The sequence below is a fragment of the Fusarium oxysporum genome, chromosome XI, assembly GCF_013085055.1.
Source record: "Fusarium oxysporum Fo47 chromosome XI, complete sequence".
Classification (NCBI taxonomy): domain Eukaryota; kingdom Fungi; phylum Ascomycota; class Sordariomycetes; order Hypocreales; family Nectriaceae; genus Fusarium; species Fusarium oxysporum.
The window spans coordinates 2,325,878-2,344,356 of record NC_072850.1 but is presented as its reverse complement, the minus strand read 5'-3'; the positions used below and the strand labels follow the sequence as shown (position 1 = coordinate 2,344,356).

The following is an 18,479-nucleotide window of genomic DNA, read 5'->3' as shown; positions in this document are numbered from 1 at the left end:
CTGCAACGTGATGGGACTTTGAGCCCAATGCCCGATAAAAGCTGTTAACCTGAGAGGTACAAGTATTTTTATCCCTTCCTCTGCCGTAGGTGACCGAAGCGGTTTGGAAACCTGACTCGTCCTATCTTACAAAGCGGCCGTTGTCTTCGCAGTCCTCACGAGTCATGATGCCTTGAACTGGGCTTTCGACTTGCACATCAAGCGTACGAGCTTTCTTCATTATTGACAGTAAATTATCATTGGTAAGGAAGCTAGTTGAAGCCAAGAAGTATTGAAAACCTGACCTCTGCACCGATTACATACATGTCTTTCCTACACCAAATCTTTGCCATCCTTTCACTACGACCGCCATTGAACCTTATACTATACACCATCATTTGTATCCCATGATTACCTTTAATGCAGGATTGCCCACTCAGCGACTGTAGCGCCTGTACCATTACCAGCTTTGATATCAACCACATCCAGACCCTGGTTCCCCGCGATCAGCAACGTGGCGTATCGAGATAAGGGAACAGGCTCTGGAAGAGTGACATTGGTAGTGTTTCCTGTAGGCATGACAACTGCATCTAGATTATCGGTCTTCGCGTTGTATGCATCCGAGAGTTTGACCTTCTTTATGGACACAACGACATCATATCCCGAGTCGTGGCTCGATGTCCCATATAACTTTGTCGGATCATCAATGGTTTTGTTGTGGAACAGAACTGTGACGTTGATAGGTGGGGCATCAGCCCAATCGAAGTAGAAGCCCTTGACCTTAGATCCAACGTCCTTTTTCGCAAGAGAAACAGTCAGTGAGCTGACCTCAGCGGCCTTTGAGGGCTGCCACTTTGTCGAAGTAGCTCCGTCTACAGCAGCAATGGGAAACTGCCCTGGCTCATAAGAGTTGGAAGATTTTACCAGTCGGCACTGAGCTAGATTGCCGTGCACTGTGTTAACACTGCCTATCTGTCTGTTCTTGATAACGACAGGCTCATCGAATGTCAAATGATGAAGTGCAGAGTCTCCCATTTTCCCAGCATAAACCGCAATACCTTTATTAGCGTACCGAGAATCCGCAACATCGAGAGGTTTAGTCGTCGGGTGTCGAGAAATAGTAGTATGCGTGTAATTCGACCAAGCAGAGATAGGCCAACCACGCCAGTAGAACGTTCGATACTTCAGATACGGAATCTGAGGCGGCAAATTCGGGTTGACGTGGAGACCTTGGTCAGGAAAAAGCCGTAGGCCAAGGTATCCAAAGATAGTCACTTGGTTAGCGCCTCCGTGGCCAGTGAGGAAGGGATATGCAGGATGCGTGCCGCCGTTGACGGTTGCGTTATCTACCAACTGTTCGGAAAGCTGGTAGAAGGGAGGTCGTGTATAAGGTTTGTAGGAGTATTGTGCGTAGGTGTATGCTGAGCAACCGGATGGTGAGAGCTCGTCCGCTACAATGGAGTAGATTGCCCAGGTCATTGCTGGCCCATCGGGAGACTGCTTGTTCGCGTACTTTCAACACCATTTAAGTCAGAATTTCCATATGCGATCATAATGTTGGTAAACTTACATAGTCGAGATCGTCGAGTCCATTCTGGTCAGTGTAGTTATCGTTGTAACCCAGAGGAAAGCTCATGAGCACCACGTCAGCCTGCTTCACGATGGCGCTGCCATTCATAGTCGTGAACTCCAAAGTTATGCCGTTCTCTCTGATGAAAAGCACATCAGAGGCTATTTCGTCCTGCGTCTTATTCTCTGACATTCCAAACTGTCTGCGGATCTGGTTGGCTTGGATCAAGGTCTCCGAGGCAAGTGCCATGGTGAAACCGCCGGCGTCGATATGGTTGGCATACTCATCCTATATATAGATCAGCATTCGAAACGAAGGTAAACAGCCGATGAAACCCACGGGGTCAGTCATATTTGTGATAGTCCACGACGATCCATTGGGTTTCAGCAAATCCGCAAAAAGATTCGCTACCGAGTCATAAATCGGCAGCAGTGTCTCCTTGAAGAAGTCGGTATCACCGCTTGTAACCCACTGATTCACCAAAGATATCCCAATATCCCCATTCAAATGGTACTCGTAGTCCCAGCAAGGACCAGTAGCAGTGCAATTCCCAAACCGTCCACTTGTCCACGGATACACAGCCGCTGATTCCGAGAACTTGGTCTTGTTTTGAGAGCCCGCAAAAGAAGTGGCGATGTTTTTCTTGGCCTGGTCGTACTTGGCCACGCGGTAGTTCGTTATTCGCTGAGCAGCTTCTGGGTGTGATGTTGTGAGACCGGGTTGCATGAAAAGGTCGGCGTCCCAGAAGATGAGGCCGGCGTACGAGTCGGAGGTGAGGCCGCCGACTGAGATACTGTCGATGTTGACGGGGGCTCCTGATACTGCCTTTTGTGCACTCTTGCCGACTGTGTTTTGGAGGAGGTAGTAGGTGTTTGTGACGGCAATGATGGCAGAGTCGATGATGTACTCATCGTCAGGGAGCGTGTCGTTCTTGGGAAATGCGTAGCTGTCCACAGAATCACTCGGCATGACGCTCTCCCATTCCTTGAGATGTGATAAAAGAGACTTTTCGTACCCTTCCTCCAATGCTCTATGTGAAGCCTCCTTCGCAGTCTTTTCTGGATCTTCAAAGGCGTCGGAGGAAGCGGCTCCTACGTATTTAGTGACATGAACAGGAACACCAGCTGAGAACTTGACAGGGATGGCTTGTGCAATAGATGATTCGTTGGTGTGCACATACGGCTTTCCATGGACCAATTTGCGGCGAGACAGGCCGAGGGATTTTGATCCGTTGACTTGTGCGTATATGTAGGCGGTCACATTGGCGATTCCAACGGGTCGGACAGCTGAGAATATGCCGCCATCTTCATCCTGGCCTGACTTGACAAAGTCTGAACGCACTGCCGAGTATCCATCAATGACGTTGACCACTGTCGCTTCGGAGTCGATGGATGGGACAATCGTTAGATTCACGATGGCCTGATTGACGTGGAGTTTGTGCGCAAACAAGCGGTACTTGATCTGATAAGAACCTTTCCGACCCTTTGGCTCCCAGGTATACGACCATTCCAGAATGCCAGCCTTGAAGTCGTAAGTCGACGTAAAGTTATGAACAGTTCGATTATCAACCGTCGCATCAAGATACACATCATCTCCTAGATCGAGAATAAGTCCGCTCCAGTGCGGAACACCACTAATGACACTCTCATAGCCATACTGCAAAAGCCATGGAAAGTTGGTCCCGTTTGTCTTGGGCTGTGCATCGTAGAAGCCGGCGATAGTTGCAAAGGTCTGTCGTCTAGAGAAGAGCGGCCAGCCGTTGATGACACCGCCTTCTTCATCGGCATCGATCTCAAAGAAGGGGCCGACGGCGGCAACATTGATGCCGAGGTAGCCGTTTGCTACTGACCCGCGAGATTGATAGTGGCCTTGGTCGAGGTTGGTTGTAGTAAGGAGCCAATTGTCGTTATCCCATGTTACGCCGGGGAAGGAGGTTTTGTAGATGTTGTTGCTGGCTTTGCGTGAGTGGCTGAATGTGCTATGACGTTGATGGCATTTTTTAATGCGGTCATGGTCGTTAGTACTGGTTGCCAGCGTTATTGAAGAGAGAAGCGTCAAAATGACATAATTGAGATGCTACATCAGAAGAATTAGCATTCGAGTGATGTAAAGGGATAAAGAGGAGTTATCGTAAGAAGTGTGAGCTTGATGAATTTAAGAGTTTGTCTTGACGTACTGAGGAAAGCATGGTGTCGGTTATCCCATTTGGTGATATACACTCAGTAACCAGCAGATTTTACTGGATTGTTCTCGTAGAGGCAAGCTATGATATATAAACAATCTGGCAAGGAAGTCTCAAAGACCCGAAACGAGAGTTCAACGTTGTAATTGACATGTCGATGAAAATAAACAAGAAATCAAAGATCGGTAATCAGACCATGCCAAAATCTTGGTAACCCCGCAAGTTAGCTCTGAAGTCGTCAAAATTCTAACGGCTTTTGTTCAAGGCTTGCAATTCGGCCCGAGCTTGGCGATCATCATTTCCTGAAGTAGACAAATTATGTCATTATTCAGTTATCGATTGATGATCCGGAGTAAGCGGCATTAATCAATGCGGGGATTGACGATGTTGCTGCGGGGGAACATTCTGGTTCATGGACACCGAGGCCAATCCGGGACACCCAGACGTAAATTCCTCTATTCTTTTCGATCCATAGCAAAATACATAGGTTATATATAATGGCATCATATCAATAAAACACCTCCGCCACTTCTCCGTCTAGTCAGGTACTCTCTGCATCTGCTCCTTTACACCCTATTCTGCTGATACTAAATACAGCTTCCTAAAAGTACAGCTTCGTAAAGATACTGATCGGAACGCTTCACGACACCACTGTAATATGTGCTGCATTGAAGCTTGAGGCTTTTAAAAATGCCTATCGTCAATGTAACCGGTGCAGCAGCACCATTCACTGCCGAGTGGAAGTCTAGGTCTAAGTGAAGCTACTAGACATCAAGCGATGAATATCTAATAAACTCTTAACGAAGAAGATACTATAGACTGGCACGACGAGAATTCAGGCGGAAATAATCCCTTCTGACATCCCTGGAAGAAAAGAACAATCTGCATTACATAATCCATCCGGTTTAATTAACCCGTCGATACGGAGGTCGGTCTCAAAAGTGTTTGCCAAAGAAGGCCATGGCTGAACGACCCACTTTTGATAAGATACCAGAGATACAGTCACTGAACATAATTGAGGCATACCAGTTGCAGTCAGTAAAATACTTAGAGATTCTCCCTAAACACCTTATAATTATAAGGTGATTACAGGGCAGTGCCTCAATAGGCTTTATTTTCTCTTGTATACCTCTGTACCTGACAGGGCCAAGTAATTGTGGCGTAAGCCATCTTGGGCAAAGACTTTTGAGACTGACCTCCGTAAACGTTGGTGCCTTGGCAGCATCTTGCCGAGGATAATATGGGTCTTTGCGGATCGAGAAGAAAATTTCAGGCAGGAGCTGAATGATAATCCTGGTCTGCCACACCAGCCTTGGACCCTTGGTCTGCTTCGCAGGGCGCGGAAGCCGAGAAGAAACGGAAGGTGCCGAAATTTTATTTAGTGCACTACCACAAGCCATAGCAGCCACAAATGTCCATATGCAGCCCAGGGTCTAGAATCTATCTGGAACAGGTTCACCCGTCTTACCCGTTAGCCTGTCCATTAAAGCACGCGACATTTCGCTTGACTCAGCATAGCCCTACAAATTACAATCCTGCTGGTGGAACACAATCCTCCAGGCGTCATGGGATGGTTCGAAGCCCCTTTCCAGAAAGACATGCATTGGTTATGCACCCTTTTTGCTGCTACCTGTTGATGAAACGACTTCATTACATAAGGTTCCAGGAACGTCAACTAACCGGATGTCGGCCAAGACTACGTTCGCACATGCAAACTCAATCTCTGTGAAGTGTCATGACCAAACACGGCAGCAGGGTGCCGTTTGCTAAGGGCTCCATTTCATCAAGTCAGGGGAAGCTGCCACTTAGCCGGACCCAGACCCCTAGACCCCACATTTGGCATTGAGTCTAGCCCAGTCTGGGCTAGAGCTGAAAATCCAATACGAGCGATTATACGACGCGACAAACCAAAAGGCATCTCGAGCGCATATTGCGGCGCGGTCTAAGTAAGCGCTATTAACGGTCCAGATTACTTCTTCCTGCTCGCGTGGTCAACAGTAATGCCCAAACCATGTTCGGTCAGTTAATGGAGCTAGGTATTATGGGGTGATATTAATCAAAGGGGAGTCACGTCTGCGCATTGTAAATTGTGTATTTAAGAAAAAGAGTCTTGGCTCCCTATTTCCATTTTCCCTTCCTTTCCTCGCTCTTTAGTCGGCACGTCATTCAAGATGGCCCCCTTCAGGAGGATATGTCTACTATATGCCTCAAAACTAGCTAACCAACGCCTTGCTTTCACTCTTACCACATTGGCAGTATGTGCTGCTAAAGGAGTGCATCTTCATAATCACAGAGCTTCAGTGACGCCCAAGCGCATGCTTCTCTTCTTTTTCTCCTTCTTTACTCAAGATATCCTCCTACTCCTTCTAATCAGACTTCTCCTAAGTCATTGGGTGCCTAGTGCTGGCAAGCTACGGAGAACCGTCAATATACTTGCATTCTCCTTGATGACCTACAACACTATCATTTGCACTGTCTCAGTTTCCTTTTATCTAGTCTCAGGATCTGAAATCCACTGGCGCAATATCGGTTTCATGGCCGACCCAACTGCTCAAGCAATTATTCTATCGGGCCTGACAGCTTTCATCGGTGTCTTCTGTGTCTGCGCTTGCTTAAGCGCACTGCTTCAGGTCGCTTGCTACTCTCTCTTTGGCTGGGGTGGAGATCTCGTCAACTGGCCAATTACTTTCATCTGTCGCCGATTGGGCCATCGATTTGGTTACGATCCGTTATCGCAAAGAGATGACCTGTCATGGCTCGACATCGAGAGCACCTCATATCAAGACAAGGAATTTAAGGGAAAGTTCAGCTCGCCTTCGACCTCACTGTTGAGTTCACCACGAAGCTCCAGAGGTGGTTCACCAGTACGAAGTTCTAAACTTGGTCGTTTTCTACGCATACTTCCTTACCCGATTGTTACTCTTCTGTTAACGGCACTTTTTATCCTTACTTTTATTCGACCCAAGGATCCTTCTCTGATCTTTCTTTCTTGGACTACTGGACTTTTACCTTTCATCGACTTTGCCTCGTCGCCATTCCTCGACAATATTCCATCGGTTTTCGGAAAAGGAGTACAGCGAAGCTGGGACGAACGTACCGCACTGGTACAGCCTACCCGTTTCAGCTGGCTTCCAATGGACATACCAGCCCTGGAAGGTTTCAAAGATTGGTATCTTCAGGAACCACACTATAGCGCCAAGTCTGACCCTATGAGGGTCTCAAATCTAGACGAGCCCCTACGAGATTCTCTCCGGGGGAAGTTACAGGAACTCAACATTCGACATATAGTTATGTTCTTCCTGGAAAGTACCCGAAATGATGTCTTTCCTATCAAAAAGAATGGTCTAATCTGGAATCGATTTGCTGATACCTTTCCACATGGACTGCCACAAGACATTCAGGAGAAGCTTGCCAACTTAACACCAACAGCAAATTTCATTACAGGCGACTACTCAGACGGTTTTGAGCATGCCAATAGACCTAAGCGAGGGGGGATTCACTTCACCAACGCACATACCTCTGGAACATACACCCTTAAAAGCCTAACAGGTACAATCTGTGGTATAGCGCCTCTAGCTGCAGATTTCAATCTGGATTATAGCCATCATATCTACCAGCCTTGTTTGCCGCATATTTTCAACGCACTAAATAAAGCAGAGGAGAAACAAGCCGGTATAAAGAAAACCAGTCAGAAGGACAAGTGGAAGTCCTACTTTTTCCAAGCAGCTAAACTCGACTATGATAGCCATGGTGCTTTAATGTCTGCAATGGGATTCCCAGATGAGGGCATAATTGGCCAGGAATATCTTCGCAGCGCTAACGCAAAGCACGGAGCAGTCACGTTGGAAAATATTAACGACTTCGCCTTTGAAGAGGATCCACTGGAAGACTACATTACTGATGTCTTCAAAAACGCCGCCACAGAAAACAACCGCGTATTTCTGAGCCATATTACATCTACCAGCCACCATCGGTTTCACCTGCCCAAGACAGAAAAGTATACACCTATGGCCAACGGTGGTCATCTTGAGATGATGTCAAGATATATCAACACAATTGGCTATGAAGACAGATGGATTCGCAAGGTCCTTGACGTCTTGGATAAGCAAGGAGTTACCAATGAGACACTGGTCATCTTTCAGGGCGACCACGGTGTATCTCTTCCAGAAAATGATATTGCTTCGCCATACTATAACCCCAATATTGGTGTTGAGCATGTGCCGTTAGTCCTCTCCCATCCCCAACTGCCAGCCTTCGATGTGGACGAGGCGGTGCATGCAACTCAAATTCTCCCCACAATCCTGGATATCCTCCTCGAAACAGGCTCACTGAGCAAGACAAGCCGCCGGGCAGCTGAGGACCTAATCCGCAATTACGAAGGACAATCGCTCATCCGTCCCCTGGCTACCGGCGAGGGGCAATGGCAGTTCACTATCACCAATCCTGGACGTGCCATGCTTAGTATCCGTGACGGCCGGTATCCAGAGCGCCATCTTGTCGTGCCAATAATAGAAAACGTGGCTTGGAAGTTGGCAGACCTGACAAAAGACCCACACGAGCACAACCCTGTGCAAGCATTAGATTTTAAATCGTTTTTACAGGCTATAGATCAGAGGTATGGAAGAGAGGTTGCAGAGTGGGCAGAAGAAGGTGCATTTATGACTAGATGGTTCGTTAAGGAAAACAGCAAGCGTTGGCGTTTTGATCTTTAATGATTAGGCATGATACTGGCCAGAAGGAATAGATAAGAAATACAAAGGAGGAAGTCTGTGCCATGGTTGACCATCTTTTGCCGAAGCAGCAAGTGACACGGTACATGATGCAGGTCTTTCCAAGGTCGAGCGTTTGCACCAAAAACGTATGGCCTGATGACTATGCCATGTGACCTGCGACACCCAGCGCCGTATCAAATGCTTCTGGTGGTAGATCCTGGTACATGAATGCCTAAGTGTAATTAATCCATCTGCAGGCCATTTCACCAGTAGCTCCAGCCACTGAGGTATCTTCAGAGGGTTTCGGAAGCCAGGCACTGCAGGAGGTCTTAGCCAATACACTTATTAAGACATCCCACCAGAGAGTTTCTAAGGCCCAGTCCAAGGCCAGGAAAGCCAGAGAAACTTATCATAAGGACCGAGAGACAACAGATCCCCAAATCATTATTAAGCTGCTAGCAAGTATACTTAGGGGTGTCAGAAAGCTGGCAGGGTTAAAGATATCCCCAAGAACACTCATAAAGAAATCAGGTATAGTATCAACAAGCTTCCAGAGAGAAGATCTCTGTCTAGCTCCTTATCCGTATCGGTCTACAGCCTGATTATAACAAGACAGCAAAGGGTCTGCATCCAGGGCCGTGTTTACTCCCTATGGGGTGTAAGTCAGTAATTGCGGCGACATCTTACTGTGCGTGGGCAGAGCGCCATTCAAGTAGCAGACAAGAATCTGTCACTAGAGGCGTAGGAAAATGCAGCTCGATGTATTAACAAATATTTTATCGGTGCTAGGTTAACCTATATAGGACCAATACTAAAAGAATTGCGTAAGTAGTTTACAGTAACTGATTATTTCTAACAAGCTGAGCTATGCTATTAAGTGTGTAATTGGAAACAGTTTACGCCGCGTAGATGTCTGATACGTAGAAACGCAACAAGAAATATATGAAAAATAAAGAATGGTTTAGGGGATAAACATAGAACCGTTACACTCCGATATCATGGCATGACTTGGTAGCCGTTAGAAGTCAAAAGTAATGACGACGTTAATATTCAAGTTATATATATCGAGACTGAGCGAGCACTCTCCCAATAGCCAAACCAGCTTTCATTATACCTAAAGTCTACCTAAGAACATTTCTTTAACGCTATAGTCTTTTAAAATTCTAGTTAAGAATATTTAGGTACCTAAATTATCTTAGAAAGGCTACAGACTGGTTGGTTAAGTATCCCAGAGCAAGCTAGGCTTTATGGAAGATGGAGACACCGGCTATGCGGCAAGCAAAAAAGGCACGAAGGATCGCAATGGTTCGATTTTCCAGAGAGTGGAGAAAGAAAGGATTCTATGTGTCCCATATGGGCGGACATCTCCCGTAGAGGCTCTCCAGTGAAATGCGAGTGGCTCTATTCGCTAGTGGCAATCGAGGGTGGGCTTGATTGTTTTTATCTAATCAATCAGGTAATCAGTGACGCTATACCCACAGTCGGACGGGTGTATCCGGAAAATCAAGCGCTACGCCGTAGGCTAACTCTCGATCTGCCCAATAACATCATTTGCTGCCGCGCTAAAGGTGGGATGTAAGACAGGCTGCGAGCTGCGAGCTCGGCGCTTTAAGCGGATTCTTGGAGAAGTCCATCTTCGAGTCGCCGATGACCCGATAACCCGAGGATCGCCAAGTTGAGCACTTTTCCTCACAGATCTGCAAGCATCGTACGTCGTGGCCTAACCCCCAGACTCGAAGGATTGAACGGATGGGCGATGTCGGGCACATCCCACGTATAAATAGTCAAGACCCATCCCGTTTATTATCAATTGGTTCTACACACAAGTCTTAAGAATCAGATTCACAAGCTCAACATGTATTCTCTCACCGTAGGTACTACACTCTACATCGAAATCTTCGAACACTGACATGTGAAACAGAAGCTCTTCGTCGCCGTCATGGCCTTGTCTACCTTCGCCTCCACCAACCCCGTCGCTGATAAGGGCGACACTCAGAACCTTGAGGCCCGTGGCGGCTGTCTTGGCTACGCTAACTACAATGCTTGCCTTGCTGGTCGACACCGCGCATGCCCTATTGGTGCTGGCCAAGCCACTTGCTTTGCCACTGCCTCCAAGGTCTGCCAGCAGAACTGCTAAGGGACGCACAACCCAGACAAAGCTGGAAAGAGAATGTTAGATAGTGGGCATTGAGTCAGTAGTAGCATGATTGGTTAAAACACTTCCAGTGCAACCTTATAAGTAAAATGGGCAGTGATACAGTAACCTAATTATCTAATACTAATATTTACCAAATCCAACATATTTATCTAACGTGGGCTTTTGGCCATTCCAAGTATCGTATTAATTCTGGGAGATTATTTAAATGCTGTTCGATATCAGCAAGGAGATATTTACTCCAGCCATGGAGAAACCAGAAGCTACGATCCGCCATGCCTAAAATAGGTGCGAAGTAAGCGAGGATCAACAATGCGTGCGGCCTAAACTGTTTTATATCAGACATAAAGGTATCTGAGAGATTGAGTGGCCAGTTAACCACATTCCCCAGTTCCACGTTAATACCCGCCATCGCAACATGCACAACTGTCGCCCGTAAGTAATCAACGGCTTCTTCGGCTTCCTCGAGATGAATCAAATCCACCTGATTACGTAGGTAGTCCCTAAGACGGTCAACTGCTTCGAACGTATCGGTTGGTAGCGGTGAGTTCTGAAGCGAAGGTGTCCTAAGCATGGATTAACACTTATGCTCTATACATACATGGGTATCGAGAGGAAGACAGACGGAATTTTAAGGGGATCGTCATCCCCAGTGAGCCACGATGTCCTGACAAGTGGGTAGAGATCCGACTTGAGGGCTCGGTCATAATACGGCTCAGTGACCGCCCGCAAACCTCGGCACACAAGGAACAGTTCCAGGGTTGTCTGGATGGGATCCTCTATAATATGTCTCGGAGACCGTGTGACAGGTGCGGCACACATATACACGATGAGAATCAGTGAAAAACAGAAGACTGGCTTGCAATTGCCCTCCGTAACCGCTAGTAGATTTCTCCTGAACTCGGCTTGCCCACGCGTATAATGATACGCAGAGAGCGTCAAATACGTATCAGCTTTATCGTATAGTAGGTAGGCCTTGTGCAAAGCAGATATGGCCATAATGCCGTGCATAACGAAGGGATGATCGTAACCTTGTTGGGGTATGGCATTTTTCCACACAATGCGCAACTCATCTTGAAGTCCCATGGTTAAGTATGCAGCAGTGAAATAATGGTGCATCAGCTCGAAGTCGTGATGTCGCAAATCTGCCAGCGCGGCGTCAAAGGATTGATCTACTGTTGGTAAAGAGCTGGTGCTGATTGCGATGTCGGTTGTATTGTAAGCTGCATCCATTTGGTTCCGTGAAGCATGCTGATTGCCATAGTCGAGATTTAGAGTCACCTCATGATTCTCGGGACTGATTTTGTTTTGCGAGGCCTTTGCATCGCTTCTTGGACTATTGGTAAGCAATTTTGAGTGTTTTCTGCTTTGTCCACAGGTTGGGCATGCTGATAGATCGGGGTATGAGAAGCTACACTGAGCATTATAACGTGTACAGTTGAAGCATGAAGGGCGTCTTTCATCACACTACAGGAGTCTGTCAGTATCAAAGACACACTAAGTGGTGGATACCGGATTTAGTAACCTTTACTCTTCGGCGTTTGCATTGCTGACACCCCGTTCGGGTTTTTGGATGTGTCCGTCTCGACATTGGATTGTCGTATATAGAAAAGCAGCGATAAAAGGAGGTTTATAAAATCCAAGAACAGCAAGTTTTTAATTGTATTGGCTAGGGTTTATGCAGGCCCGAGCATTCCGGGCGGCCTTGTTTTAAGATGAGTTGAGGAGTTTCAGGAGCTGGCACGATCTTCCGATTGGTTATATGGCCTAGTATTTGTGGGTAGCATCTTTGGCGCGCCTTATCGATAAAGGCTCTCTTAGGTCTCATAAGATTTAGATCTGTGATCCAACACTGCCGCGTCTGTGTGGGGCTACGAGTTATGCTCGCTTAAAGTACGAGACTTACAAGTGAGGCCCACTTAACGAGGACGTATTCAAATCCTTCTTCCAGCAGATTGCATATATTATAGATACAGGCTCTCTCTTCAAAGTTAACTTCTCTTGTTAGTCTATAGCTTAAACAATTTTCACAGTCTTTATTTTTTTTTTTTCCTTGTAATATCCCTTCATACATCAAGGTCAACTATACACCATGTCGTTAAAAGCTCCAACGATTATCAACCCCACCAGTCACTCAGCCTATGTCTTGGCACGGGCTACTACCGATACTTCGAATTGCACTAAGATTACGCCTGAGTGTCCTGTAGAGCTTACAACATATGGTTATTATCCCAACCTTGGCGGCAATACCTTCTTTCTTATATTCTTCCTATTCCTATTTATCGCCCAGGTCTATCTTGGAAAACGCAACAAGACATGGTCTTACACCTTAGCCCTCTCTACTGGCACTTTGTTTGAAGTACTTGGATATATTGGCCGCTTGATTATGCATAAAAATCCTTGGTCATCAGGTGGCTTTATTATACAAATGCTTTTCCTTATTGTTGGGCCCTGCTTTATCGCCGCGTCTATTTATCTCACCTTGAAGCATTTTATTACATACTGTGGGCCACAATATTCTCCTCTCAGACCCACTCTTTACCCTTGGCTATTCGTCGGTTGCGATGTTGGATCGATTGTCCTTCAAGCTATTGGTGGCGGTGTCGCGTCTGCTGGGACAGGTGGTGGCAAAAACAGTATTGCTCAGCTCGGCAATCACATAATGGTCGCTGGTATTGTTTTCCAGGTCGTCACGATGGGCATTTGTGGTGCTTTGCTTGCTATCTACATCTTCCGATACCAAACAAACAAAAGAGGGAAGCAACAGCCTCAGAGCAGAAGCCCTTACGATGAAAGCAAGGCCAACGGAACAGTATCGCGCCCGAAACTCAAGGCCTTCGCCGTGGTTCTCATTGCTGCATATTTCTTCGTCCTCATCCGCTGTATTTACAGAATACCGGAACTGGCCGGTGGTTGGGGAAATTCTCTCATGCGTATCGAGAAAGAGTTCCTTATACTAGACGGAATGTAAGTCATGATGCTACGTGATGTCGTAATTCGTATGCAAGGCTTACCTATATCGCAGGATGATGGCACTTGCCACTTTGCTCCTCACCGTGTTCTATCCCTCGTATTACTTTCCTCCTTTCGCCGCATTCCGCATCGACAAACATTCCTCTCTTTCTTCAGACCAGATCCCCTTGTAATACTGGACAACACTGGATAAGCTGCTTCTCATGGTGTTGAGTGACGTCAGTACTGTTCAAGGTCTAAATTTCTTATCTATATATATTCAAAGGCTAGATAGTGGGCAACTGAGTTAGTGTCGGTCTTTAAAGCAATTGAAATAGAAAATAAAATTCCTTCTTGTAGTATTAGATATATATTAAAACCGTGATCGATTTTAATACGAAAGAACTCGGAGGCGAAATTTGACCACGTCAAAGTCCATTTCCGTTCCCAGAGCTGGTTTCTTGTCGCTCTAGGCTGAGTTGGTACTGAGCTTGGACTGAGGTGTCTGCGCAGGCCTATCTTTGGGATTATATACCTGGTCAGCGCTCCCTGCAAGAGACTAAATCTGGGCCGCCTACCTGTTTTTGGCCTGTTATATTGCTTATATAAAACTAAGTACATATGTCTGGGCTCAAATGCACTTGTACTAATGGATGAAGACTAGCTGTGAGAATTGTTATTGATGTTAAGGGTGGTTATGGACTTATTAAAGATGTCTGCTTAGGTATGTATTGCAGCCAATGAGTATGAAGATGGTGGGCTCGGCCTCTTTAACAGAGCGAAAGTTATAATGGTAGCATCGTCGATGAAATCAGCGTTGTGGAAGTGAGCGCCCCAATTAATGGACGAGTATTCTAAGAAAACGTAACAGTGGTCGTCTGGATCTGTCGGGAACGTAAAGCGTGAGTTAAAGAAGTTCAGATAAGGTACGCAGATCTCCGCAAGATCGGCCTATACTTGACAGGAAGTGATAGAGTGGTGCTATTATAGCTCTGATAAAATAGGAGTAGGTGATCCAGAATCTGCAAGGGGGAACTTATAAGCTATTTAATAAAAAAATAAATAGTACGTTAATAGATTAATATAAATAATTTTTACTAGGATCTAAAATATATCTCAAAGTCTTATTATCCTCTAAGTTAAGGTTATAAATAGATTATAGTATATAATAAATATTAACAGCTATAATTATTTCTAATAGAGTTAATAACTACTACTAAGGTGTATATAACTACTAGCTAGCTATATTATAGTGAGTTACTATATTAATTATAAGATTTAGGAGATTTAGGCTTAATATTACGTCTATAAATAGCAGGTAGATATATATACCAAAGTAAATATATGTTTTTAGTTATCATAGAATACTTTCCTTTTTCTTTTAGGTAAGAGGCTGATAGTAGTTGATAATTAATGGGACAGGTAAATATCTTTATCTCAGCCCAAAGCTTTATCTTTAAGGCCTAGAAATTGTCATAAAGCAAGGGAATGGAGGTGCTCGTGTTAGACTTCTTTTACTATTGCTAGATGCAGTACTGACTTTAAAAAGCGTCGATACCTGCAGCTCACTTACCTAACGATTCTATAATTTAGTCGCTCATGTACTCAATAATCTAAGCCCTTTTAGCCACAACTCTATGCCTCCTATATAACTATATAGCTATTAAAACACTAGTCTTACTATTGAGTTCTTGACTCTTCTTAATGTCTTAATTCTTTGAACGGCATAATGGGACACTCCCGATAACGCGTTGAAGATGTATATTAAACATAAGAACCAATGGGAATTTGCTAGTGTGGAATTTCAGCTTGGCCTTGAACCGCCACATTCTCTAAACAAGAACATCGAAAGTTCATTTTCAATAATTGTCAGACATGCAGATTTGAAGTCGAAGTAAACATGCCTCATCGAGTTTCCACATCAGCGCTCAAGTCCAGACGTGGTCTCACTTGCGCTGACGGGCTCAATTAAGCGGTCACCCTCTGACGTAGGTTCTTTGGAATCCTGAAATTCTGAAATGGCAGTTTCGCGCCGCGACACGACATATTCGTCCTTGTCGATGCGCGCCTGGACTCCGTCTTCCACTCCGCCTATTTAGGGCAAGTCAGCACATGCACACGCGAACGAAGTTATGGGTGTGAAAAACTCACAGTAGTAAAGGAATTTAAAGACTACTGGAAACCAAACTGCCACTGCAGTGAGCTGTCCAAACGACCAGGGCAGTCCACCTTGAGGCGTGTATAGAATGTGCAATTTTTGGTGAAGCACGAATAAGTCGGTAAGACCCAAAGTCGTTGCCACGACGGATAAGACTACCATCAGAGCAACCAAGATCTCAAAGACGGAGAAGCTATCGAGGCTTTGCGCCAGGCGAATGGCGCCCGGCTTGGTGCGTGCCCACCATGAGCCCGTGCCTCTGGAATAGTACACTAGCGAATCACTGCCCAGAGCGACTAGATATCTTAGTGTCCAGTATACCGTAAGTAGGGCAATTAGCACTTGGCCTAAAATGAAACTTTGTTTGGTGTAACCAAGACCTGTCGTTATCCCATAGTTCATGCAGTATGACATGGCACCGGGATTGTCGCCGCATGCTGGTACTGATGACAAGTCTTTAAGATGCGCTTCGAACTTCGAAGCTCCCTGCGCCCTTTGAAGAATCCATTTGAGCAGGATCAAAAGCCAGTTGAGAAAAACGAAGATGAGTGTATACATGGATGCATTGCCTGACGCATCAAGACTGAGTTGTAGCAAGAAGAGGGGGCTCATGCCGATGATCATCACTCCAAGAGCGATCTCATTGTTAAGGACGTAGGAAGATATGGAAACAATGCTGGCCAAGCCCAGGTAGCCGTGGAAGGCAATAATTGCGGCAACGGAGATGGTTGCCGTGAACAAAGCCTGCGCTTCTTGAAGGTCGACTAAGGTCGATATTATCGCACTAGGAAACTGGCTGCGAATTCGGATGAGCCACTTCGTTAGCCCATGAGCTTTTTGGCTCCTAGCGTCAGAAGCTGAGGAGCTACCTTTGCTCCAGATTACTCCCACGCGCCCCCAGACGTTCGTTCTTGTCCATCTACACGTCAAGCCAAAAGAAAGTCCAAAGAATAAGACGAGAAAGTGCTGGATGATGTACGCTATAAGTACCTATCGATCCATGTATTGTTAGAGCATTTGTCGGAAACTGCAATTGTGGTGTAGGAAATGTTAAGTTACTCACTCCTTGTCCCACCAAGTCAGAGTCGATGCCCGGGTCTGCATTTCTACAGTAGCTTGTTGAAAGAACGGTGCCAAACTTTTCAACCGTGAACTGGTTAATAAGGTCGCATTGATAGTCGACAAGACCTGGCGTACATGCCCCGTATTTGGAATCAGAACAGGATTGCCACAAGCATTTACGGACCTTTCCAAAGGGGTATCGAAAGTCGCGTAACGATTCGAAATGGAACTTGTCCTTCATTTCACTCTCACTCTCACGGTTAACCGTGTCGTTAGTTGGCTGTGGAACCACCTTCATAGCCACAGTCGAGAGAGTCATGCAGTTCCATAGGTTCTGTGGGGACTTGAACATATACTCAGAGCTGCCGCATGTTTTGGTGCAGTTCAGCTGTTCTGAGTCTCCGTTGTCGCATCCATCGTTAATCAGCGTTGCGGTGTGATTGGAGTCTGCAAGTGTTTCGGACACGCGTTTGAAGTAGGCTTCCTCCCACATCTGCCATTCTGGTGGGATGCTGGTACCGAGCAGCTCTTTTTCGGTCGTGATACTGCCGATGATTCTGAAACGCCATTCGACCATGCTGTCTTGAGAGACGAAAGGCACGCTTTGCTATACAGATGAGAGTAAGAATGAAGTTTCCTGAGGGGAAACGATGGTCGATATGTCAAGACTATTTGTACCTCGACCCCGTTTCGTCTATCTCAGCAGCTAAAGACCAGAATCCTACGAGTCTCGCTTATCCTAGGATGAACAGATCAGTGACCAGCCAACCAGAAAGCGAGCTCCAGGTGATAACAGGGGGGCCTAAGGCTTGGGCTTACTGGGACTGCCTAAGCCCCCAGCTGTATCCCTGTCCTCCTTGGTGGCTGAAGCTGCCGCTAGCGGGTTAAGGGAAAGCGTGTGATCTCGAGGGCGTAGAGCAAGCCGAAAATAGCATAGATCTACATCCGCTCACCCAACCTCAGGCCACTTGGCAGTTGACAAGCTCAGAACCAACCAATCAAGAGTCGGTGTACGGTGGTCCAGCGATCGCTCTCGCTTACCCGGCTCTAAATATGGCACAAACAACAGCCTTTGTCCAATAACGCGATTGGTAAAGTGCATAAGCCACAAAATTTGGGGGCCAAAGAAGCCTAACTTCATTACTCAGAAAATCTCTAAGAAACACCAAAATTCTATAAGCCTACACCATTATGTCCAAATAACTAGGCAATTAGATTAGCCAGTAGTATCCTCACTGTTCATCCAACATGGTTGTGACAATCCCTACCAGCTAAAGGCTACGGCCCGAACCCGCAGCTAGTACATCTTTTGAACGATCCCAAGGTGGGATGACTGAGTCGTGGAGCCACTAAGCCCAAATGAAAATGCCCAGGGCTTTGCAATAGCCCCTCTATAGCCGATGCCCCCATGCGCCGAATGGTTATCCTGTTCTAAGCGCTCACGTTCAAACCCAGCTCGCAATCCACGTCGGAAATCGTTCGCAAAAGATTGAAACTGCAGTGGTATCAAACTGGCGGCCAGCCAGGGTGTGGTCATCCTAACGCGTTGGCATCCAACAACAAAGGGGGAAGAGCAACCGATAGGTTTGATTCGACGATGACTGCCTTTATGATCTACGATAGTCTCTTTCTATATGTCTCTTTCTCGCCAATGTGCCCCACTTGTAATATATAATACCTAGTTTCCTACCAACTAATTGATTGTCGCA

General features: G+C 46.1%; 6 protein-coding genes across 6 annotated transcripts; 3 read left to right on the top strand and 3 right to left on the bottom strand.

Moving 5' to 3' along the window:
- Positions 1 to 226: 226 nt before the first annotated feature.
- Positions 227 to 3,959, bottom strand: FOBCDRAFT_233873 (glycosyl hydrolase family 65 central catalytic domain-containing protein). The gene is made up of 4 exons (XM_031193001.3): positions 3,726 to 3,959; positions 1,889 to 3,625; positions 1,550 to 1,837; positions 227 to 1,491 (listed from the first exon to the last, which is right to left on the bottom strand). The coding sequence occupies exons 1-4, from the start codon at positions 3,735 to 3,737 to the stop codon at positions 397 to 399; spliced, it is 3,132 nt and encodes a 1,043-aa protein (XP_031031847.2). The 5' UTR covers positions 3,738 to 3,959; the 3' UTR covers positions 227 to 396.
- A 1,926-nt stretch (positions 3,960 to 5,885) lies between these two features.
- FOBCDRAFT_254251 (alkaline-phosphatase-like protein) lies at positions 5,886 to 8,477 on the top strand. Its single transcript, XM_031193000.3, has one exon. The coding sequence runs from the start codon at positions 5,903 to 5,905 to the stop codon at positions 8,441 to 8,443; it is 2,541 nt and encodes an 846-aa protein (XP_031031846.2). The 5' UTR covers positions 5,886 to 5,902; the 3' UTR covers positions 8,444 to 8,477.
- A 1,800-nt stretch (positions 8,478 to 10,277) lies between these two features.
- Positions 10,278 to 10,732, top strand: FOBCDRAFT_233868 (uncharacterized protein). Its single transcript, XM_031192999.3, has 2 exons — positions 10,278 to 10,313; positions 10,365 to 10,732. The coding sequence occupies exons 1-2, from the start codon at positions 10,299 to 10,301 to the stop codon at positions 10,578 to 10,580; spliced, it is 231 nt and encodes a 76-aa protein (XP_031031845.2). The 5' UTR covers positions 10,278 to 10,298; the 3' UTR covers positions 10,581 to 10,732.
- A 66-nt stretch (positions 10,733 to 10,798) lies between these two features.
- FOBCDRAFT_265644 (uncharacterized protein) lies at positions 10,799 to 12,189 on the bottom strand (the record flags this gene model as incomplete). The annotated part of the gene is made up of 4 exons (XM_059611359.1): positions 10,799 to 10,809; positions 10,839 to 11,164; positions 11,200 to 12,065; positions 12,097 to 12,189. 4 exons carry the CDS (start codon positions 12,187 to 12,189, stop codon positions 10,799 to 10,801), a joined length of 1,296 nt encoding a protein of 431 aa, XP_059466280.1.
- Positions 12,190 to 12,690: 501 nt separating this feature from the next.
- Positions 12,691 to 13,744, top strand: FOBCDRAFT_245465 (RTA1 like protein-domain-containing protein; the record flags this gene model as incomplete). Its single annotated transcript, XM_054707634.1, has 2 exons — positions 12,691 to 13,565; positions 13,624 to 13,744. The coding sequence occupies 2 exons, from the start codon at positions 12,691 to 12,693 to the stop codon at positions 13,742 to 13,744; spliced, it is 996 nt and encodes a 331-aa protein (XP_054563609.1).
- A 1,550-nt stretch (positions 13,745 to 15,294) lies between these two features.
- On the bottom strand, positions 15,295 to 17,399 carry FOBCDRAFT_324523 (uncharacterized protein). Its single transcript, XM_031192997.3, has 3 exons — positions 16,772 to 17,399; positions 15,702 to 16,698; positions 15,295 to 15,641 (listed from the first exon to the last, which is right to left on the bottom strand). The coding sequence occupies exons 1-3, from the start codon at positions 17,345 to 17,347 to the stop codon at positions 15,472 to 15,474; spliced, it is 1,743 nt and encodes a 580-aa protein (XP_031031843.2). The 5' UTR covers positions 17,348 to 17,399; the 3' UTR covers positions 15,295 to 15,471.
- Positions 17,400 to 18,479: the final 1,080 nt, after the last annotated feature.